General features: G+C 36.2%; 1 protein-coding gene across 7 annotated transcripts in view; it reads left to right on the top strand.

Moving 5' to 3' along the window:
* The window catches only part of CEP135 (centrosomal protein 135), an 86,192-nt gene that overhangs the window by 39,590 nt on the left and 22,164 nt on the right, over positions 1-24,438 (top strand). For all 7 annotated transcript variants that reach the window (XM_060148126.1, XM_060148124.1, XM_060148123.1 and 4 more), the window contains 7 exons: positions 4,130-4,282; positions 5,184-5,336; positions 10,004-10,081; positions 17,086-17,237; positions 23,182-23,297; positions 23,372-23,526; positions 23,952-24,007. In XM_060148126.1, the coding sequence (XP_060004109.1) occupies positions 4,130-4,282; positions 5,184-5,336; positions 10,004-10,081; positions 17,086-17,237; positions 23,182-23,297; positions 23,372-23,526; positions 23,952-24,007 (863 nt within the window). The remainder of the gene's footprint in view (positions 1-4,129; positions 4,283-5,183; positions 5,337-10,003; positions 10,082-17,085; positions 17,238-23,181; positions 23,298-23,371; positions 23,527-23,951; positions 24,008-24,438) is intronic.

Genomic DNA, 24,438 nt, shown 5'->3' with positions numbered 1-24,438 from the left:
GCAAGAAAGTATCTTTATGAGCAAACTTTTATGGTTTATTATTGTATTAAATCTAACGTTATTCTACTTGCTTTTAAGAAGTCTTTCTTAATTTTGATTTTTGTTTTCTTCCATGACCTGTACTTTAGGAACACTGTATTAATTAGGAAAACTACTTAAGAACAAAGCAAAGCATACTGACTCCTGGAAATTAAGGAAAGATTGAATAGCTCATTATATATATGGGAGGAGTGCAGGGGCATCTGAGCTTCCAGAAACTGGAATCAGGAACTCATGCTATTGGATATTTCCTCTCTTTCTATCCTTTACTTTCTGTATCAGATGCATTTTGTCTCTTGAAGCAAAGTGGCTTTGTTTATATGGCTTCATGCCATTCCCAGCCTTGGACCAGTCAGAAAGCCAGGCCACATTGTACAGACCAGTCATCTTCCATGATAACTGTGCAACAGGGGAAGGTACAAAATGTCAGTGAGTGCTGGACAGATCATCCCATTTGTCCACTACAATCACATTTGCAACTCGGTAGTCTAAAGACATATATTACTTAAAGTTAACCATGATTTATAAGAGATTAAAAGCATGTGTCTCTATTTTAGGTCTTAATTATTTTCAACATTTTATAAATATCATTTGGGTTCTTTAGATTTTTCTTTATTTTAAGCTTTGGAGCTATGGGAGTCCTGGAGGCTTATGTGACCCTAATGTTGTCTACACACTAGATAAAATCAGGGGAAGTTAGGAGTAAAATCATTAAAACTCAGAACATTTGATTTCAGACTTGGCTCTATTAACCAACTATGTCATCTTTTTCCTGAAGATCTCTGTCCATTGTCAAATGGTTTTGAGTCATTTTCTGATTAGACTGTTTTTTAACCTCATTGGCTAGTGGCTAAATTTGACTGACAAAGTTTAGTTTAAACACTATGCTGTGTTATCTGTTACAAGCACAATGAATTGGTGGAAAATGCAGTGTAAGTTAATTTATGTGTACTGAGTTGTTTTCAAGCTCCATATATACCTAGGGATCGGGAAAAATCACTGAATTGATCACCTTCATTGTGTCAGACAATCTTCTACAAGATGGTTGATGAGTTTAATCAAGTATTTATTAAATAGAACTGAGTAGATAAGTACCTCAACGTTTTTAAATATTTGATTTGTTTGCTTGGTGTGAATTCATAATTGAAAGACAAATTGAGATGTACTGGTAAGGTACTGGTGAAATTAGGAGAGACTTTCTCCCCCTTCAACTTATTTACTTCTTGAAATATTCTAATGTTACCTGACGTAGATAAAGAATTCACTTTCTAAAGTTTAGAAAGTTGGGACATTGATAGCATTTTAAAGTCCCAGTAATAAATTTCAGGCATGGTAGGGAATAATAGGTGATGTACATTAGTGAAATGGATGGAGTGTAAGACAGTTGTGAGTGCTGGGAACTAGAGTAAATTCCCACCTAAAATTGGGTATTTTAAACATGCTTAGAAACACTTGTTGGCAGACAACAAAGACTTCTCTAAAGCTGAATTAGGTACAGGCTGTGAGTTTTCAACCCCTGCTTTATGGCAAATTGTTAGGCAGAGTTTCTTGGGATTGCAGCAACTCAGTAAAATATTGACATTTTTAATATCAATGATTTTTGTCAACAGTACACCCATTGATTCTCTGTTGTCTGTGTAGGGACGGCACTGTCCTCTTTCACGTTGTACTGACTGGGTTCCAAATGTGAGTTTTGAGTATAGTGTAGCAGAAAGTGCTTTGGATTTGGAAACCTGATAGAAGTTTCAACTCTGCACACTGGCTTTATGACCTTAGGCAAGTTACCTAACTTCACGTTTCCTCATTTGCAAAGTGAGGAAAGTAACTACAGCCTCTTGTGAAGGTTACATGAGATAATTTGTAGAAGGGTTCAGCATAACACCTAGTTCCTAGTAAATGTTTCATTTCCTTATTATTTGCTGGTTCAAAGCACATCAGGTCTAGGTAGAAAGTTAGGTTCAGTTCAGTAGACATATACTGAGAATGTACTATGAATGAGACTCCCAGAATATGAGATAAAGAAGACCTGTTTCCTATCCTCACAGTCTTTAGCATTGTGTGTGTGCCTGTGTGTGTGTGTGTGTGTGTATTAGGAACAATGGAGTGGTAAAAGGGAATTATTAACACAAATATAAATGCCTACATACAAGATCTATTTGGAAAAGTAGAGAATTCATTCATTTTACTGGGTACCATGCTAGGTGCTGAAGATGTGGTAAGACCAGATACCTACTGTGTCCCTGATAGAGTTTACATTTTAGTGGTAAAGACACATTAAACACCCAATCATGTAAATAACTTTATAATCTCATGTAAAGTAAGTGTTAATGAGGAAAGAATACAGGAAAGATTCAGAATGCTATGAGAGTACATTGAGGGAGATCTGAATTAGGTTGGAGAATCCTGAAGGACTCCTTAGAGAAAGTGATGTTTAAGCTGAGACCTAGACAGTAATGAAAATAGACTGTCAAATCCTTATTCATTGAGCTCTCCTTTCTAAAACATAGGCAGCCCACCTCCTTTCTGTAAGATATTTTTATTTAGATACTGTTAAGTTACAGATTTTCTTTTATTGTTATTTAAACCTTGATTAAGTCCTCACCGTAATTGCTTTTGTCCTATAATACATCTTGTCCTTTAAGGTGTCCATATAGCTAATCTCATCCATTATGCCTTGATTTTGCTTGTTTAACCAAGAGGATAACTTATTTCCAAGTGGCAGGTGAAGGGAACTTCACAGATATCTACCATTTACCAAGTCTACATTGGTCATGGTATGTGCACAGTAGATATTGAATAACATAGATTAGGATGCTTCCCAGTGTACCAAATTATCAGATTATCACTATCTGGAGCTTCTGCATTTAGTACTTGAACATTAATATACCACAGATCCCAAGTCTACATTTACTGTATTTATTTTCTACAATAGCTATGAAGATAGTGGATTTTTTGAATTGTACTGGAATAATAAGCAAAATCTTGTTTTAGAAATGTTGAAAGTAGTTGCTTATTCAGTGAACATCCCTAATGTACACCGTCTGGTAGAAATATTTATATTGGGACTTTCCTGGTGGTCCAGTGGTAAAGAATTGGCCTTCCAATGCAGGCCACGCGGGTTCGATCCCTGATCGGGGAACTAAGATCCCACATGCCGCAGGGCAGCTAAGCCTGCGCGCGCCACAACTACTGAGCTCACCCGCCTCAACTAGAGAGCCCGCGTGCCACAAACTACAGAGCCCACGCTCCCTGGAGCCTGCACACCACAACTTCAGAAGAGAAAACCCACACTCCACAACTGGAGAGAATCCCGCGTGCCGCAACAAAGGGCCCGTGAGCTGCAACTAAGACCCGATGCAGCCAAAAATAAATAAATAATAAAATAAATCTTAAAAAAAAGAAATATTTATATTTATCTGATTGCAAAAATAGACCTCACATAGGTTTGAAGCTGGGATAGTTGGGGTTTGGTGTGCTAGGGAAATTGATCTTAGATTCAGTCACAGAAGACACTGAGGAATGTGCTAGGCTGTACAGTTACTTGTACTGGATGAGCAGCTATACACATACCCTCTTAATTCCTCCCCTGGAGAGGGTTATAAACTAGGGGTTCCCAACAATCAGTATGAATCAGAATCACCTGGAGGGCTTGATAAACCAGTTACTGGGCCCTGTCCCCAAAGTTTCTGATCGAGTAGGTCTGGGGTGGGCCCCAAAACTTGCATGCCTAACAAGTTCCCAGATGCTACATGCTTCTGGTCTGGGGATTATACTTTAGTTACCACCAGTATAAACAACTGAGGGAGAATGACAGTTGAAACATCTCACGGAATCTGATCAAGTAGTATCAGTGGCAACTGGGTCCCTTGCTGGGAACTTGAAGGCCAGGAAATTTGCCCCAGTACTGCCAGCACTCTCTCTCCTTCTCTCCTTATAGATTAAAAATTGTGTTCCTTAATTACATTAAAGGAAGTTGTGTTCTTTTTGTCTGTTAGCATCTTTCAGTCAGTCTCATCATCAGCATCCTTGTGGCAACCAAATGGTGATAATTATAACAAATGATAACTTCTGTTTTTGAATTATGTTTCAGGGTGATTACAACTCAGAAATTCATGTGATCACAAGAGAAAGAGATGAACTTCAGCATATGCTAGAAAGATTTGAAAAACATATGGAGGATATACAGTCCAATGTTAAATTATTGACAGCAGAAAGAGATAAACTAAGTGTCTTATATAATGAAGTAAGATATTGATTATAATTAAGCCAACAGATTATATAGCACCAGTTAACTGTAATGGTACCAGTATATATCCTTTAAATTACTGTAATATATGGACCTTAGTGATTTTCCTTCAGAGTTAGAATTAATAAGTAATAGTTTCTACTATCATCCTGTTCCCAAAGCAGAGATTTCTATTGCTTTTTCATATTTATTCTTCCTCTTTTCTAGCTTATCTATGGACCAGGTCAGTTAGGGATAATTCCCTATTTCTAAAACTACTGAATGAGTCTCAGCCTGACTCTGAGCCAAGTGTATCCTTGGGATTCAGACATGTTGGGGTATGTCTATGAAACAGTGGGTAGCACTCACTAATTGGATATTAAGGACTTAGCCTCTAGGGATAGGGAGGGGAGATTCAATACACTTTGGGCTGATGATAAAGCCTCAGTTGTTAGAGGGCAAGGTGAGTCTGAGCAAAGCATGGTGTTTATCACCAAAATTTGTTCCCATACCAATCTCCCATGAAATCCTATTGCTATTTTTAGAGGGAGAGAAGGACATACGGGTTAAGAGGCCAAGTTGAAAAAGCCGTTTTCACTTCTGGTGCTTTTTTGGGATTCTGCAGTACAAATTGATCCACTTTTGGGCTTTTCCCACTGTTAGCTTAGATTTCTGCTTTCTTGGGACTGCTTAGTTTATTACTAGTTGTCCATGTGCTATTTGGTTTCCCAAATTTTGTGGCTGGCACTTCCCTCAATCTCCTTGTCCTTTGTTTTTATTATTACTGTTATTACATTAATCCTTTTACTCTCATTTTGGTGGCATTTGGGAAGAGAGCAAAAGTAGCATATGTTTAGTTGCCTTTTTTAAACTGGGAGCATGTCCAATGTTTTTTAATTTATATCTTTAATACATTAAGGCTCAGGAAGAATTATCTGCACTCAGACAAGAATCTGCCCAAACCACAGTCTCCCATAATACTGTTAGTCTTATGGAAAAGGAAAAAGAACTTGCATTATCTGACTTAAGAAGGATTATGGCAGAAAGAGAAGCTTTAAAAGAAAAGTTAAAAGTACGTATTGACTTAATTGACTTATTTTTAAAAGATAATTTATTGAGAAAAGGGGAGGTCTTTTTATATGTTTTCCTGTGACATGACTATTTTGAATCTAGATCAGGGGTTGGCAAACAATGGCACATGAGCCAAATCCAGAACGCTGTGTTTTTGTATGGCCCGTGTGCTAAGAATGGTTTTTACATTTTAAAATCATTGAAAAAATATCAAAAGAAAAATACTTCATGAGACATGAAAATTATGAAACTCAGATTTCATTGTTGATAATACTCATTAATTGGAATACTCATTCATTTATGTGTTTTGTGTAGCTTTTTTTGTGCTGCAATGGCAGAGTTGAGTAACTGCAATAAAAACTGTATGGTCCACAAAGCCTAAATATTTATCATCTGGTTCTTTATAGAAAAGAACCAACCTCTGATCTCAGTAGGAAGTCCTTCATGTGGAGGGGCATTATCTATTTTTGCAAAACAACTTCATTGAGATATTCACTTTACTATATAATTCACCCATTTAAAGTGTACAATTCTTTGGTTTTAGTATATTCACAGCCTTGTTCAACCATCACCACAATCAATTTTAGAGGATTTTCATTACCTCGAAAAGAAACCCTGTACCCAATAGCAGCCACTCTTAATTTTCTCCAGCCTCCTCAGGCCTAGACAACCACTAATCTACTTTCTATCTCTAGATTTACCTACTCTGGACATTTCATATAAATTGAATCATTCAGTATGTGTTTCTTTATGTCTGGCTTCCATAGCTTAGCATAATGTTTTCAAGGTTCATCCATTATGTAGTATGTATCAATACTTTATTCCTTTTTATTGTGGAATAATATTCCATTTTATGGATAGAAAATATTTTATCATTGGGGTGGTTTCTACTTTTTGGCTGTTATGAATAATGGTGCTATGAACATTTGTATACAACTTTTTATGTGGATATATGTTTTCATTTATCTTGGACATATACCTAGATTCATATGATAACTATAACTAACCATTTGAGCAACTGCCAGGCTGTTTTCCAAAGTGGCTTTACCATTTATATTCCCACCAACAGTGTACAAGAGTTCTAACTTCTGTACATCCTCACCAATACTTGTTATTAGGTTTTTTATTATCATCATGCTGGTGGGTGTGAAGTAGTATCCATTGTGGTTTTCATTTGCATTTCTCTGTTAGCTAATGTGCTTATTTTCAGTGCTTATTTGGTCGCTTGTATATCTTCTTTAGTGTCTATTCAGATCCTTTGCCCATTTTTAAATGGGGTTGTCTCATTATTATTGAATTATAAGAATACTTTGTATCAATATATTCTCAATATAGTCCCCTTATCAGATATATGATTTGCAAAAACTTTCCCCCGTTCAGTGGGTTGTCTTTTCATTTTCTTAGTATTGTCCTTTGAAGCACAGATAGTTTTTAATTTTGATGAAGTCCAATTTATCTATTTTTTCTTTTATTGCGTGTGCTTTTGGTATAACATCTAGGGACAGTATTTTATATTTTATAATCTTCCCCCAAAATTTTAATATACATAAAGCACTTAATACTACTCAGTACATTATAAGAACTCAATATTAAACTATTACTGTTAACTATTACAGAGTCCATAGTTTACTTCCAATAAATATTATTGAATTAATGCTTAGAAATTAGTCACTAAGATTAAGAATAAAAACATTTAAGTCTTATAAGGGTAGTCTTTATGTCATAAATTTTCAGTTAAAGTTTTACCCCTACAAAATACTTTTAATTGGGATCCTTTGGAATATTGCCTTCCAGAAAGTGCTTTTTTATAAAAATAATTGTTAAAATTACCAAATGGAAAACTTCTGTGCAATATGGCAAGTTTTAGTACAAGCTACTGGTTTAGCCTTTTCCATATCATTGAAATGACTAAGGAATGTAAAAACAGGATTAAAAAAATGCACTTGTACCAAAAACTCAGAAAAAGTGACATTCATATGACCAGAATCTTTCTGGATTACAAGAGTCAGGATTTATGAGTTTGCAATAGGTCTTTTACATAAAAACTGAACTAATCCTCTCCATCTTTAAGTCTTCTCTAGTAGTTTCCTGTTGTTCCACTATCTACCCAGTTGTTGAACCCAGGCACTGAGTCCTCTTTCCCTGAAAGCTCCTATCTCTCATTTAATCACAAAGTCCTATTGATGCTACCTCTTAAATAATAGTTAACATTTATTAAGCCCTTTCCATGTGGGAAGCTCTGTTCTCAGTGCTTTTTACAAGAGCTATCTCAATAAATCTTCACAATTGCCTTTTTAGTCAGGTAATGCTTACAGATGTGGTCTCTGAGTTACAGTGAGTTTAAATAATTTGCCCAACCAACAGACACGTGAAAAGATGCTCAACATTGCTAATCATCAGAGAAATGACATTCAAAACCGCAACGAGATATCACCTTATACCTGTCAGAATGGCTGTCGTCAAAAAAAAAAACACAAATAGCGAATGTTGGCAAGGTTGTGGAGAAAAGGGAACCCTTGTATACTGTTGGTGGGAATGTAAATTGGTGCAGCCACTGTGGAAAACAGTACGCAGGTTCCTCAGAAACCTAAAAATGCAACTACTGTATGATCCAGCAATTCCACTCCTGGGTATATATCTGAAGAAAACGAAAACACTAATTCGAAAAGATATATGTTCATAGCAGCCTTATTTATAGTTGCCAAGATATGGACACAACTTAAGTGTCCATCAACAAATGAATGGATAAAGAAGATGTGATATATATACATATACACACACACACACACACACACACACACACACACACACACACACACACACACACACACACACACACACACACACACACAAAATGGAGTACCCACTCAGCCATAAAAAAAGAATTAAATTTTGGCGTTTGCAACAACATGGATGGACTTGGAGGGTATTATGCTTAGGTAAGTCAGAGGAAGACAAATACTGTCTGTTATCACTTATATATAGAATCTAAATAAAACAAACTAGTGAATATAACAAAAAAGAATCAGACTCACAGATATAGAGAATAAACTAGTGGTGACCAGTGGGGAGAGGGAAGGGGAGAGGAGCAAAATGGGTTAGGAGATTAAGAGGTACAAACAACTATGTATAAAATAAATAAGCTACAAGGATATATTGTACAGCACAGGGAAAACAGCCAATATTTTATAAAAACTATAAATGAAGTATAATCTTTAAAAATTGTGAGTCACTATGTTGTACACCTAAGACATATAATATTGTGGATCAACTATACCTTAATTTTAAAAAAGCAGTAATAATAATTTGTCCAAGATCACCTGCTAATGAAGTCACAAAGAATCTGGCTCCTCAGCTCACACTGGTTTCTCTTCAGTCAGCCTACTTGTTTCCGTTCCCCTGCTACCATCCTATTCTGGCCATTATTCTCTCTCAACTGCACTAGTGTATTAGCGGCCTCTCAAATCTGTATTTCACACTGAAGTCAGAGTCATCTTTCAAAGATATAAATCCGATCACATCACTTCCTATTTAAAATCCATTAACTGTTTTCAGGGACTTCGATGATTGGCCCTTGCCTACTTCAAGGTCTAGCTTCTTTTCCCCAAGCTCATCCCCCCTATTCCTCACCCCTCAGTTTCTCAACGCTAGGCTTAATGGACTTTTTCTTGCCCTCAACTTTCTAAGGAAAAAATCCTTCACCCCTTCCAGTCCCCTCACCTGGCTAATTCCTGTTCATCCTTTATAGCCAAGTTAAACATCATTTCCTCACAAAGGAAATGAACCCTAGATCCTAGACTCCCTTTCAGTATGTCGCCATAAAGTTCCTTTTCCTAGCAGAATATTAATGTATTTTATTTTAATATGTTTAAGGTTTGTCTTTAATAGACTATAATGTCTATGACATCAGAGACTTTATCCATTTTACTGTATTCCTAATACCTTACTTGGTGCTGGGTATATAGTATGTACTCAATACCGGTTGAATGATTTAATAAACAAAAAAAATGCATACAGCACAGTGATCTTTTCAATGAAATATATAATCCAAACATCAGATGTCTTTACTTATTTTTAATGAATAACATGGATGGAAGTAAGAATTTGTACGAAAAATTCTCACAGAACACCAACATATCACTTGTCCTAGACTTAGCATCAGCAAAAGTTGGATAAGGTAATATAACCAAAAATAACACTCGTGTTTACACTGTTGACCAGCTCATTGTTGAAACTGATCACTTGCATGGCCCTGTAGCATTCTGCTTCCTGTGTCTTTCTGATCCCATCTGTTCTTCCTTTATACACTTTTCCTCTTTCATCTCCTCTCATGAGGGCATTCTCCTGAGCTTACTTAACCTGCTGGGTTTTTCCCTTTATGGTTGTGCTAATGGATTGATCTGTGTAAGTCTTTATAAATGAACCCATACCAATCTGTGTCTTCTGTTATAGTCATACATGGAGGTAAAGCATAAAAGATGAGAACCTCTTGTGTTTTTGTTTTCAACCAAAAGCATTGTTTTGGTAAAATTTCGAATGATTTTCTTTCTAAAACATTTCTATGTTATAAAAAGACAGATAAAATAGTACTGTAGACTTGCATTACTTACTTTGGTAATTTTGTTTTATTATCTGATGTGAGTGAACATCTATAAAATTCTCTTACAGCATCTCCATGAAATGAGTATTTTGGAAAAATCAGAATTAGAGAAAACTGTTGAAAATTTGACATGTGTTAATCACCAGGTAATTTATCAAACTGAATTTGGGATATATTTTGTTGTATGAATGACTATTTTAATTATAGTTTTAATGTACTGTATGGTTTTTTTGTTTTTCTTTATCTTTTTTTTAATTCACATCTTTATTGGAGTATAATTGCTTTACAATATTGTGTTAGTTTCTGCTCTATAACAAAGTGAATCAGCTGTATGTATACATACATCCCCATATCCCCTTCCTCTTGCGTCTCCTCCCACCCTCCCTATCCCACCCCTCTAGGTGGTCACAAAGCACCGAGCTGGTCTCCCTGTGCTATACAGTTGCTTCCCACTAGCTATCTATTTTACATTTGGTAGTGTATATGTCCATGCCCTCTCTCACTTCATCCCAGCTTACCCTTCCCCCGCCCAGCCCCCATGTCCTCAAATCCATCCTCTACATCTGTGTCTTTATTCCGGTCCTGACCCTAGGTTCATCAGAACCATTTTTTTTTTTAGATTCCATATATATGTGTTAGCATATGGTATTTGTTTTTCTTTTTCTTTTTTTTATGTTTTTAAAATTAAAAAATAATATGTTAGAGAAACTGTATAACAGTGACTAGGAGTATGTACTCTGAAGGTTGACTACTTAGATTCAAATCCATCTTTGTCACCTGTTACCTGTAGGCAAGTTTCTTAAACTTTTCATCCCTTAATTTCTTTATTTGTAAGATAGAAATGGAGCTAATACTTACTTCTTAGAGTTTTTGTGAAAATTAAATGAGTTAATAGATATCAAGAACTTAGTATAGTTACTGACATATCGTAAGCACTCAGTAAGTGTTAGCTATGATTATTGTTGTTTTGCTCTTGTTTAAAAAATCATGTAATACAGACTTAGAGTAAAAAGTGAAAATCATTTTCATTCCTTATTGCTCTCACTAGAGATAGGGCTTTTAACAAATTGGTATGTGTTCTGATAGTCTTTTTTTCTTTCTGTGTTTTGTTTTGACTAGTTTCTTCTTCCCTGTCTTCATTGTTTTTATTTGTCTGCTAATTCTATCATCTGTTTCTATCAGCTTTGGGCCACTTGATTTTTTTCCCTCTTCCTCATAGGTTGTATTTTCCTGCTTCTTTGTATGCCTGGTAACTTTAGATTGGATGTCAGACATTGTGAATTTTATTTTCTTGGTTGCTGGAGAGCTTGTATTCCTAGAAACACTCTTGAAGTTTGTTCTGGGATACACTTAAGTCAGATGGAAGTAGCTTGTTACTTTTTGGTTTTGCTTTTAAGCTTAATTAGGTGGGACTAGAATGGCATTTAGTTTCGGACTAATTTTGTTTTACTCCTGAAACCAAATCTTTTTGAGTACGCTCACTACCAGTTGCCTCATGAATTATGAGGTTTTCAAATGACTGATGGGAAAAGAACCTATTCCTGGCCCTGCATGAGCCCTCAGTACTGTTCCCTCTAATTCTTTGATGGTTCTTTCCCTGGCCTTGGGTAGCTCTCTGTGAGCTGTGCTCTCCTCAGCTGAAGATTCAAGGGGCACCCTTTATAGATCTCTGGTGCTCTTACTCTGTGCAGTTCTCCAGTATCCGCCCTGCGAATTCTAACTGCTTTGGCCTCCCTTGACTCTCAGTCCTGTATTCTGAACTTACGGGAATCACCAGGTCCAGCTGGTTTCTTTCCCTGTGCCACAGCTTGGAAATTCTTCAGGCAATAAACTGGAACAATTATAGGGCTCATCTCACTTGTTTCATCTCTCAGGGGTCACTATCCATCATTGCCTAATGGCCAGTGTCTTGAAAACCATTGTTCCATATGCTTTGCCCAAATTTTTAGTTATTTCAGGTAGAAGGGTCCCTGTCACTCTAGCCTGCCCAGAATCTGAAAGCAAGAATTAATGAACTGGAAAATATATCTGAAGTACTAGAAGTCATTGGAAAGAGACTAGGAGATAGAAAATATAAAATAAGTTAAAGCCTTAGAGAATAAAGTGAGAAGGTCCAACATTTATTTAGTCAAAATTCTAGGAGAATATAATAAAATATGGGAGAAGGCTGTATTTGAAGACATAATAACTGATACTTTTCTAGGTATGATAGAAAACACAGGAATCCTCTGATTCAGGATGTATAGTGAATTCTAGTAGCATGACAAATCCTAAGCAAGATAAAAAGAAAATCCATACCATTTTTATAGCAATAAATAATACAAGATACCTATGTATAATTTTGCAGGATCTTAATAGAAAACATTTTGCATCCTTACTGAAAGACATTAAGGAAGACCTAAATAAGTGGAGAGATATATCCAATTTATTAAAAAGGTGACGGATATTATGTTTATAAAATAATGTAAATTCTCGCCAAATTCATCTGTAGAGTTGATGTAGTTTCAGCTGAAATCCCAAGAAGATGGGTGGGTGGGTGGATATGTGTGAGAGTGAACACTGACAATAGATTTTAAAATTTACATGGAAGCAAAGAGCCAAGAATCACAAAGAAATTTTAAAGAAGAACGTGGTGTGGAACTTGTCTTACTAGATATAAAGGCTTTAGAGTCATTAATTAAGATAGGGTGGTAGTGCTCAGGGATTAAGAGAGTGATAAAACCCAGTAGAGAGCAAACCCACAAAATTGTTGCTGGGACAATTGTTCATCTATATGTATATAAAAAAGTAATTGGGGACTTCCCCCGTGGTCCAGTGGGAAAGACTCTGCACTCCCAATGAAGAGGGCCCAGGTTCGATCCCTGGTCAGGAAACTAGATCACACACGCATGCCATAACTAAGAGTCTGCATGCCGCAACTAAAAGATCCCACATGCCGGAACGAAGATCTCGTGTGCCGCACCTAGGACCCAGCGCAGTCTAGCTAGATGGATGGATGGATGGATGGATGGATGGATGAATGGATAGGTAGATAGATAGCTAGATAGCTATTCTTTTAAATAAAAAATAAAAGAGAATTGGATCCTACCTAAAATATACCAGACCCAAAAATCAATTCAAGGTTACTTGCAACCTTGAATGTTCAAGAAATAGCTACAAATTTTAGAAGAATACAAGAGAAAAATCTTTTTTACCTTGACAAAATAATAATAATAGCAATCATTTATATAGCATTTACTGTGTGTCAGGTACTATTCTCAACATTTTATATATATTTATGTATATAATTTTAATTCTCACAATAACCATAAGAAGTAAATGCTAATATTATCCTTATTTCACAGATAAAGAAACAGAGGGGAAGCTTGCCCAAGATCACACAGCTAGCAGGTGTCAGGTGCCAGTGTTTGCTCCTAAACAAGACACAAATAAGTTTATTCTGTTAAAGAAAACATAGATAAATAGGACCACATTGACAAGAACCTCTTTGTTTATCAAATTGCCATAAATTGAAAAGACAAGCCAATAATGCAGAGAACAACTTACTATACGTTTAACCTAAAAAAAACTCAACAGAAGATGTGAATTGACACTTCATGGCAGAAGAAATTATAAATGGTTAATAAATATAAAAAGATGTTCTACCTCAATAAGAGGGGAAATACCAATTACAACCACAGCAAAATCATTTCACATCCATCAGAAATTAACAAGTTATAGCTAGTATTATTAGTTTTGTGAAGCTTCTGGGAGTGCAAACTGGTGGTACCTCTTTGGAGAATAATTTGGCATTGTTCTAGGTTCGCAAAGGCATACTCTATTAGCCAGCAAATACATTTCTAGATATGAACCCTGGATCAAAGTCAATAAACTATGGCCTCTAGACCAAATCTGGTCTCCAGTCTGTTTTTGTAATAAAGTTTTTATTGGAACACAGCCATGCTTATTTGTTAATACATTGTTTATGGCTGTGTCTTTGTTACAGTAGAGTAGTGGCAAAGGACCATATGGCTTACAAAACCTAAAATGTTTACTCTCTGACAGAAAAAAGAAAACAATCTGGATGTCAGTTGTGAGGAAAATAAACAGTGGTAAGTCATACAATGGCGTGTTACAGAGCAACAAAAATGAATGAATAATAGCTACAAACATCAACATGCATGAATCTTGCAAATATGATGTTGAAGAAAACATGCAGTATGATTCTGCTTATGTAAAGTTGAAAAACATGCTAACCTAAACTGTAAATTGTTTGGAGATTCATACAAATGTGTGCTAAGGAAAAGCAAGAAATGAGAAACAGAAGACTCAGGTTAGTGGATACTGTGGGCAGGAGTTAGGGGATGTCACTGGAGACTGCTCACAGTAGTGTCAAAGGTTCAGGTAATATTTTTTAAGCCAGGTGATGGGTACACAAATGTTCCTGTTTTTAGTCTTTATACCACACATGTACTCTTCCAGAATACAAGAATTCTGGAAGATTCTTAGTGCAAAAAAATTTTTTTTTCCTTTCCCACCTCCATATCCCACAGATTACCATCCACAACTCTCTTTCCTGGTGTTTACTTCCCTGTTTCTAAATAATGTGCTCGCGCTATTTAGTCTTTATTGATTTAAGGTTATTTAGTGAGTCTCCGTGATGGTAGATGATGGATTAGCACTCCCCTTTTCTTCCCCCATTACATAGTTTAATTACATATTTTGCTCACTTAAGTAGTTATTGTTTATATTACCAAGACTTCTCGTGGTTTATGGCTCAGCCAAGTGGGACAGTACTACTCTTACCTTTTTTCTTGTAGACCATTTTCCTGGAGTTAATAATTGCTTTTGTTTTGTTTTGTTTCATTTTGTTTTTTGTTACTTTTCTGTTTTTCATTGCTAATTTTTATCAAGAACTCCATCTCTGCCACATGCCTTTCAATATTTTTTGAGTTTTCAAACTTAACCAGTTCTGGTCTTTTTCCCCCTTTTTCCTCCTTCTTGAGCGTTCTGTCTTGATTCATTATGGACTATGTCTCTCCATGGCTGTCCTCATAAGACTTTCCCTGTCCCCCTCTCCTGTGTTGAACCTCATGTTTTCTTCTTTTCTTGGTTTGTTCCTTCATTATGGTATAGCATCTTCTCCAGCAGTTTCCTGAGAAAGAATACATGGGAAGAAATTTTTTTGGTACTCTACTTGTCTGAAAATGTCTTTATTGAACTTTTATAATTTATGATTTGGCTTAGGCATATGGCAGTCCAGATTGGAAAATTATTTTCACTAAAAATTTTGAATACTGTTCTCCATTGGTCTTTCAACTTTCTTTGAGATGTCTGATGCTATTCTTTTCTGAGTCCTCTGTACATGACATGTTTTTATTTCTGAAAGGATTTGGGGTTTTCTCTTTATCTTGTGTCTTCAATTTACTATACTCTTCTGTTTTCTCTCTCTGGAGCTTTATTTGTTGGTTTTAGACTTCCTAAAGAGATCTAATATTCTTATCCTTTCTCCTTTATTTTCTCTTTGACTTTTTGTTCAACTTTCTGGGAGATTGCCTCAACTTTGTCTTTTAGCCCTTCTATTGATTTTTTAAATATATTTGATTTACAAGAGAACTTTCTAGGAAGAGATAACTGGGGTATGAGTGTCCCAGTATATAGACTTTCAGCCAATCTCCTTGTTCAGTTCTCTTTGTGACCCCACCTCACGGCTTCATGCCTCCACGTGTTGAGCTTCTTCAGGCTAAGTCAACTGGCTGCGCTCATTGGTATTCCCTACTGTGGCCATTTTAGGTCAGTGATTCTCTACTGGGGCCAGTTCTGCCTCCTAAGAGATATTTGGCAATATCTGGAGAATTTTTGTCTGTCACAATTAGGGGGAAAAGTACTTATTGTATCTGGTAAGCAGAAGGCAGGGATGTTGCTAAACGTCCTACAGTGCACAGGACGGCCCTCACAACAAACAATTATCTGGCCTCAAAGGTCATTAGTTCCTAGGTTCAGACCCTGCTTTAGATTGTATATATCTTTCTTCCACTCTGAACCACTCTCTGCTCTGTCTTCCACAAGTTTTTGAAGTCACTTGTTCACCCTTGTTTTCTCTCTTGTTCTCTCTGTCCTTATGAGTATATAACCTTATTTCTTTACTGTCATTTTAGCACTGTTTCCAGAAGAAGGGTGTTAAAAATGTGTGTGGTCAGTCTACAGTTTCAACTGGAAGACTGAAATTTATCACTAATGTTTCTTGGTTTTGAATTTTGTATATAGATCATTATTGCATCTGGAGTTTATTTTTGTACGTAAAATAAAATAGAATCTAGCTAATTTTTTGTCTTCAATGAGTGGCTATCCCAGCTCTATTTTTAAGAAGTTTATTCTTTTCCCACTTTCTTAAAATACTGCCTTTTCTAAACTTACATCTGTGATGTATCTGCTTATCCATATGTGAAATCCATACTGTCTTAATTATAGTAGCTTTTTCATTTATTTTGATATCTCATAAAGCAAGCCTAACTGCAGTCTTCCTCCCGCCCCCCATTTTTACTGTTTTTTCTTAACTTTCTTTTTTCCTAAATAAATTTTAGAATGAAATCTGAGTCACCCATCTAATTTTAAAAAGGTTGTGTCAGGATTCTTACTGAAATTTTATTGAATTTACAATTATTTCAGGAAATTTTAATCCCTTTCCAATATTGTGTTCCCATTCAGAAATATGGTGTGTCTTCACATTGTCAGGCTGTGTTTTATGCTCTTCAGGAACATGTTACAGGTTCCTCATATAAATCTTGTCCATTTTGTGTTTGGGTTACGGTATTTTCTGCTCTGATCTTTCTTCAGTTCAGTCCTAGCTACGTTTTTTTTTAGAAATTTCTCAAAATTTTGGCCTGCTAGTGGTTTCCCTTCATTGCTGTTATGGATACATTCTTTTCTTCCTTTCTTGCCTTTCTTTTTTGGTATCTTTTCTTTGATTTCAATGATACTGAAGAGGAGAGAGAGAAAAATGTGTTTGCCTATTCTGACATCTAGAACCTAAAGTGTACACGTGACTTTTAAAGTATTTTTAAATAAATCTAATTTATTTCCTTAGTTTTCTTCCAGAGATATTATGAAAGAGTGCTTAAGGAAAAGAAACTGAGACATATACCTATTAATTTTTAAAATTTAATTATAGCTTGAGAACGAAAAATGTGAATTAAAGTCTAAAATGTTAAAAATGAAAGAAACAATAGAGTCTTTAGAGAAAAAAGTAAAACTCCAAGCTCAAAAACTTAGCCATGTGGCTGGTGACTCATCTCATCAGAAAACAGAGATGAACTCACTTAGGTAAGTTTATTGAAAGTTTCATTTCTCTTCTGGGAACAAGCTTGTTGCTATATAAGGTTCATAATGGTGGCATTTTGGACTAGGCCTTTGAAAAGCAGTAGTTCTCAAAGTTGGCTTTGCAGCAGAATCACTTGGGGAGCTTTTGTAAAGTATGGATTTAGGGACTGATCTCTGGAGGTTCCTGTTCACTGAGTGAATCTGGGTAAGTTTTGAGTATCTGTACTTCTAAAGACTTTCATAGCTTGATATGATTGCAGGCAAATTTTTGTACCTACCTCCTTCTAAAATCTCCCTAACAGATACAGGTGTACTTTGTTTTATTGTGCTTCGATTTATTGTGCTTTGCAGATGTTGTGTTTTTTACAAATTGAAGGTTTTTGGCAAACCTGCGTCAAGCAAGTTTATTGGTGCCGTATTTCCAACAGCATTTGCTCACTTCATGTTTCTGTGTCACATTTTGGTAATTCTTGCAATATTTCAAACTTTTTCGTAATTATTATATTTGTTATGATGATCTGTGATCAGTGAGCTTTGACTATTACTACAACTCACTGAAGGCTCAGATGATGGTTACTATTTTATAGAAATAAGGTTTTTTAAATTAAGGTGTGTGCATCGTTTTTTTCAGACATAATGCTATTGCACACCTAATAGACTATAGTACAGACATAACTTTCATTTACTTATTTTTTTAATGGTTTTGAATTTTTAATTTAATATTTTTTATTGAAGTATAGTTGTTTACAATGCTGTGTTAGTTTCTGGTGTACAGCAAAGTGATTCACTAATACATACATGCATATATATATATTTATATATATACACACATATATACTTTTTCATATTCTTTCCATTATGTTTTGTAACAAGATAGTGATTATAGTTCTCTGTGCTATACAGTAGGACCTTGTTGTTTATTTTATATATAGTAGTTTGTATCTGCTATTCCCAAACTCCTAATTTCCCCCTTCCCCCTTCCCCCTTCCCCTTTGTTAACCGTAAGTTTGTTTTTTATGTTTGTGAGTATTAAACATAATTTTATATGCCCTGGGAAACCAAATAATCCACATGATACACTTTATTGCCATATTTTCTTTACTGTGGTGGTCTGGAACCAAACCCACAATATCTCCAAGGTATGCCTGTACTTCAGATTATTTGTACTCCTTAGTGTAGAATTGCTGGAAATTACAGAGTTTTTTGCTACCTATGTCATTGTTCTTCTCGTTCTTCTTTCAAAGAAATGTAAAATCAGAATATTTATATACAGAGTCTAAAAGGTGATGTGTCTGAAAAATGGTAAAAAAAGTCAGTATGGCCCAAGTAGGCTGTATCTACAGGTTGAAGTCAGGTAATAAAGAACTTGGTATGATAACCAAGAGTGTCTGGATTTTATCTTATAAACATGGAGAACAAACAAATTTTTAACCAAGGGGGTGACTTCCTACCATGCCTCTTAGGAAGTAAACTCTCACAAAAATAGGGAAGGTGAATTTGGAGTCTTAAGAGACTGATGGCAGACAATGGAGACAATGTGTCTGGAGTGAAACAGTGGCAATGAACTTGGAGAACAGTGGCGAGATTTAGGAAACATTTGTTACACAAAATCAAAACAAACTATGTAATAAGACCAAGAACTGGCTGTTTGTTTAATTAAGGAATACTGTTTAGGAAGAACTAAGGTAGAAGCTTCTTTTTCCGTTTTTTTTTTTTTTTTCCTTGCAAGGCACTACATACATCCTATGAAGGAGAGCTACCTGAATGGAATGGCCTCTCCCCCTCTGGTTCATGTCTATCTATGTTCAACTCCAAAGTACAAATACCATGGTATATTTCTGTCACCCAGAATTACTAGTCTACCCTTTTCCGTTTTGTGTCCAGATGATTGGAGCTACATTTAGTCCATTTTGCTTTTTCCTTCAAACTATAGCTATAACTCCCCTTTCCTTCCCTCATAGGATACCCTTTCCAGTCTTATAAGACAGCTTTCAGTGCCCTCCCTTGGATCCCCTACCGTGCAGCTCCTTGGGCGTTTTCTCCGCTATACTAATACCCTTTTCTCTTACCCAGCCTCCTACTTCCCTCACCTAGGAATAATCCAGTCACTGTGTTATAGGAATGGGTTGTGGAGAATTTTCTCTTTACCTTGTTATAGGAATGGGTTGTGGAGAATTTTCTCTTTACCTTTGTTTGTCTGTAAACAGAGACAGGTAATAATGGGGGGATTGCAGGATTCCATAACTTTTTTTGCTCTGACAAATATCAGACTTGTCTCTGAGGAAGGTGTGTCAGTCACATTCTCCATATCAGTATACATCAGTAAACATTAGAACTATGAGTTCAAGCTGTCAGGTTCACATCCAAAGCTGAACCCAATACAAACATAATACCAAGAACTGTATGGAAATAAAGTCGCCTTGTCCAAACCTCATGCAACTTTTGATATGTTTAATAGAGATCTTGCTGTCGCTTTAATCACATCAAGTTCTGTTTCCCTTAACATGAAGACATTTAAGAAGCTGATACTCAGATAGATAAAGCATATATTCCTTTTCATCCACCTGGTGGGCCCATTTTCTCTTTCCCTTCCTGAGTTAGGCATTTTTCATCAAATTTCAGTGCCACCAAACAGTCTTTTCTATATCAAGCACAGTCTCTAATTGTCCAAATAGAGGATCTTTGGTCTAGTCTCTTGGTGCAGCAGCAGAGGACAATAGCCTTAATCCTCACCACTGCTAGCTATGAGCCTCTAAACATTTAGATTTCTGCAGCTGAAAATACCGTCAGACTGTTTTCATTTCACCTTAGTCTTTAGTTATTCTGTGTACCTTCTTTAAAACTAGAGGGTTATGTACTTATCCAGGATCAAATAAATGCATTAGCTGATTTTCCTGGGAAGAGCCCATAAGCTCTAGTTAGAGTTATTATTATGGCAATAAGTATCAGTGTGTTTGTATATTCAGAAAACCAAATATAACTGGTCTCCTTTGAGAAGTATTTATTTGTTAAAGGAATTGAGAACCATTTTAGATAAGGCTCATAGATTCCTTAGGATGCCTAAGAATTATCTTCTGGGCATGTCTAACATTTTTTTCTACCAAGACAGGAAGAGGAGCCAGGGCCCTAAGTAAAGACAGCTGAGCTCATGGAACTGGACTTAGAAGGGCCAAGGGACCTAGGACCACCAGATATAAATCATCATCCTTTTGCAGAAATGTGACAGAAAAGCCAGTCCTTATCCCTATTCCCCTCTCTCAGTTATCAAGAGATGATACTTTCTCAGTTAGTGGTGGTCATAACCATAGAGTCTTGGAGACATCTGAAATAAAACAGGGATACCAAAAAAAAATCCAGCGTTACTGGGCTTCCCTGGTGGCGTAGTGGTTAAGAATCCGCCTGCCAGTGCAGGAGACACAGGTTCGAGCCCTGGTCCGGGAAGATCCCACATAACGCAGAGCAACTAAGCCCATGCACCACAACTACTGGGCCTGCACTCTAGAGCCTGCGAGCCACAACTACTGAAGCCCATGCGCCTAAAGCCCATGCTCCGCAACAAGAGAAGCCACTGCAATGAGAAGCCTGCTCACCGCAATGAAGAGTAGCCCCGCTCTCTGCAACTAGAGAAAGCCCATGGGCAGCAACAAAGACCCAACGCAGCCAAAAATTAATTAATTAATTAATTTAAAAAAAACAGGGATACCATATCAATCTCTCTTTCTTCTAAGAGGCCATTAAAATTCCAAACCTATGCCTCTTAGAGCTTCAGCTCCATTTTACAACTTGAACACTTCTTAAGAATAAAGGACCCTTTATGATGCTGTCTTTGTTTAAAATATACTCTATCATGAAGAGAAGTAATTACTTTTGCCCCCTAAGATGAGAGCATGTATACATCCATGTACTGTAATAAAACTCAGGAATTTGAGGCTCAGAGAGATGGTCTTATCCAGCCACATGGCTGGTAAGTGGAGAGCTAGAATTTTGATTCTAAGTTTTATTGCTTCACTCTCTGGTGGGAAGTCATCACTTCCCTTTGCTTTTTGCTTATAGCACTTTCGAAGCTAAGAAATTAGCTCATCCTAGCAACTTACTTCTCAACAGGTTCTCAAATTTTCCTTTCCAAACACCATGATGACAAATAATATGATAGTCACTCAACTATTCTTTCCTATGAACTTTATACCTCAGTTCTTTCGTTAAGAAGACCTTTATCTTAGCAGCAATCCTTCTGTCAGAAAGTTACTGCCGAGGTCTGTGTGGAATCTCTATTATTCCCTTGCCTGCCTACACTAGAATATGAAAAGGCAAAGCTATTTTTAAGATTCACTAAGGGCCTCCTTTATATGTATAATCAATCAAGATGTTATCCTGCCTTCATTTATCAACCCTACTTTCATTAGGAATTAACCCTGCTAATGAACTTAGATGTAAAAAAATCTTTACATTTCTACTTAGGATTTCAAGCACTGCCAACTACTCAGTGTCCTTCAGTAGGAACTCTGGGAGCCATTCCAGTTTTGAAAGGATTCTTTATAGCTTACTGGCAGACATTTTCCCTTCCACACGGAAGATGTCCTGTGCTCTTCGTAGTAGGCAGTGTGATGTAGTAGAAAAACATTGATATCAGGGTAGACTAAACTGGATTTATATATTTTCTTTGCCTTAATAGCTTTGCCATCTTGAACAAGTTATTATTTGTTTCTATAATATCAAGATAATGGTTCTAATTATAGAACTGTCCTAGGAATAAATGAGGTAATGTCTGTAAATTATCAGTACAGTGAATATTAGCTTTCTTTTTTCTCCACTCCGTGTAGTTATATCCCTCAGAGTAATAGTTGTAGCTTTTACAAGCAGCTTGAATACAGTGAGTCACCTGGACCTCACAGATGATTTTATGAAGTAAAATTGCTTGAACCGAGAGTCTTTCTGACTTGGTTTTATTTGGTTGTGCAATTCTAAAGAAGTCAGCCTCACCTTGACTTCCCTCGCTGCCTCTGGGTCATCATTCATTTGCTATTAGAGCAGTCAGGGTCATGTCTTTTGTGTTTCAGAATATCTCAGTGTTGCATGTAAAACTTCTTCATTTCTGTGGGAGATGTCCCATCTTACTAGTGGTTTCAGAATCCAACCTCCTCCCTATTAGGCAATTCTAAACTAAGCCACCTTTAGTATCTTCTACTATCTCATCTTTAAACAAACCCTAAAAGGAACCTGTGGAAGTCCCCAATAAATAGCCTAATGTGAGAGCCATGTTTTTCCAGCAAGGCCAGACTAAGAATTCCTAGGCCAGGACTAAAAGCTTCCAAAGACCCTAGATGACATGAGAGCAAATTCTTGTTACTTCTGAAAAAAAATTAATCTTACTGATCAGTAAGGGATTCGTCTGAAATTGTCTTTATTTTTGCTGTATGTCTTTTTTTTTTGCTCCCTGAAACCAATCTTTAGTCTTAAATCCTCATTGCACTACAGTTAATACCTATTTCCCTGTTTACTGTGACCTCCCATTGACTACCTATCAAAAAAAGTCAGAATGGGAAGCAGAATTCAAAGCTTGCTGGTCAGGATGGTCAGGATGTTGAAGTGCTAGGCCATTCTGTAAAAGCAAGACTTTTCCTTTGCCTTGACTATTGAAAATAGATTTTAAGAGAAAGAGGGTTGTGATTAGGAAACGGAGAAAAGCTTTAAAACTACTAGGAAGCCTCTAGAAAAAAGTATACAATTAATTTGATTTTTACACTGTATTATTTTGAGGAAGATGGAACAGTTTTGAAGAAAGGAATAATATATATAGTATAATGCCATTGATTATACTGGAAGAGCTTTAAAATAAGGAATAAAAGAAACTTTAAAAATAAAAATATTTTTTAAGATCTTTCATTTAAAAAAAATTATTTCTACCAGAGATAAAGAATACCATTGTTTTTGTCCACTGACTCTTTAGGCTAGTAAATGAGCAGCTACAGCGGTCACTTGAGGACCATCAGCACCAACTTTCCATGAAAAGAAGTGAACTTGAATCAGCACAAGCACAAGTTAAAATACTGGAGGAAAAAATAGGTAAGTATTCTTCAATTTTGTTTTTGCGAATCCTAATTTACTTTGTCTAACAAACATTTCTTTTTCATTTATAGATAAACTACACTTAAAGATGACTTCACAGAATGAAGAGGCTCATGTAATGAAAAAGACCATTGGTGTTATTGATAAAGAAAAAGACATTCTTCAGGAGACTGTAGATGAGAAGACAGAAAAGATTGCAAACTTGCATGAAAACCTAGCTAATAAAGTATGTGACTGTTAAGTAATGTTATCCAGCATCTGAACAGAAAGCTTATTTTATTCTCTGTTTTAGATATGCAGTTCTTATTGCCTGTGTACAAGCTCCTAAGACCCAAAGCCATGTCTTCTAATGTGTTTAAATTTCATTTTATACCAATAATTTGAATCTTTAAAAGTTCTATTTCTAGAAGACAGTTTTATCATATATGATTATAGCAAACTCAAGGAACAATTCAAATTCTTAGTGGGTAGAAATATGCCAATATATGAAATATAATTGGTACATGGAAATATGTTTACTTGGAGGTTTCTTTTCTAATATAATTTATATAATTGGATTTAAACTATATAAATGTGACATTGTATCAATTCAAATGAACACATTTCTATATGAATGGTTTAGAATCTTACATATTTTTATAATTTCTACAGGAAAAAGCTATTACTCAGATGAAGATAACAGTCTCAGAGTATGAATCTTCTATGAAGTAAGTAATCAATGGAACGGCATCCAGTTTTGTTTTGTTTTGTTTTATTTTTGCGGTACGCGGGCCTCTCACTGTTGTGGCCTCTCGCGTTGCGGAGCACAGGCTCCAGACACGCAGGCTCAGCGGCCATGGCTCACGGGCCCAGCCGCTCCGCGGCATGTGGGATCTTCCCGGACCGGGACACGAACCCGTGTCCCCTGCATCGGCAGGCGGACTCTCAACCACTGCGCCACCAGGGAAGCCCCGGCATCCAGGTTTTTTTTAGAAATTTTCAGTGAATGCAGCTTTATCTATTTGAATAGCAATCTGGCAATAGGAAAATTTCTTTTTCTATTTTCCTATTTTTATCAGTAGCAGTTATTTTCTCAGTCTCCTGCATGGAAATGTTATCCTCTTTAACTTTCTTCCCTCCTCTGTCATCCACATCTAAA

This window comes from Lagenorhynchus albirostris, chromosome 4 (assembly GCF_949774975.1).
Source record: "Lagenorhynchus albirostris chromosome 4, mLagAlb1.1, whole genome shotgun sequence".
In the NCBI taxonomy this organism is placed as follows: domain Eukaryota; kingdom Metazoa; phylum Chordata; class Mammalia; order Artiodactyla; family Delphinidae; genus Lagenorhynchus; species Lagenorhynchus albirostris.
This window is presented reverse-complemented; position numbering and strand designations above follow the sequence as displayed.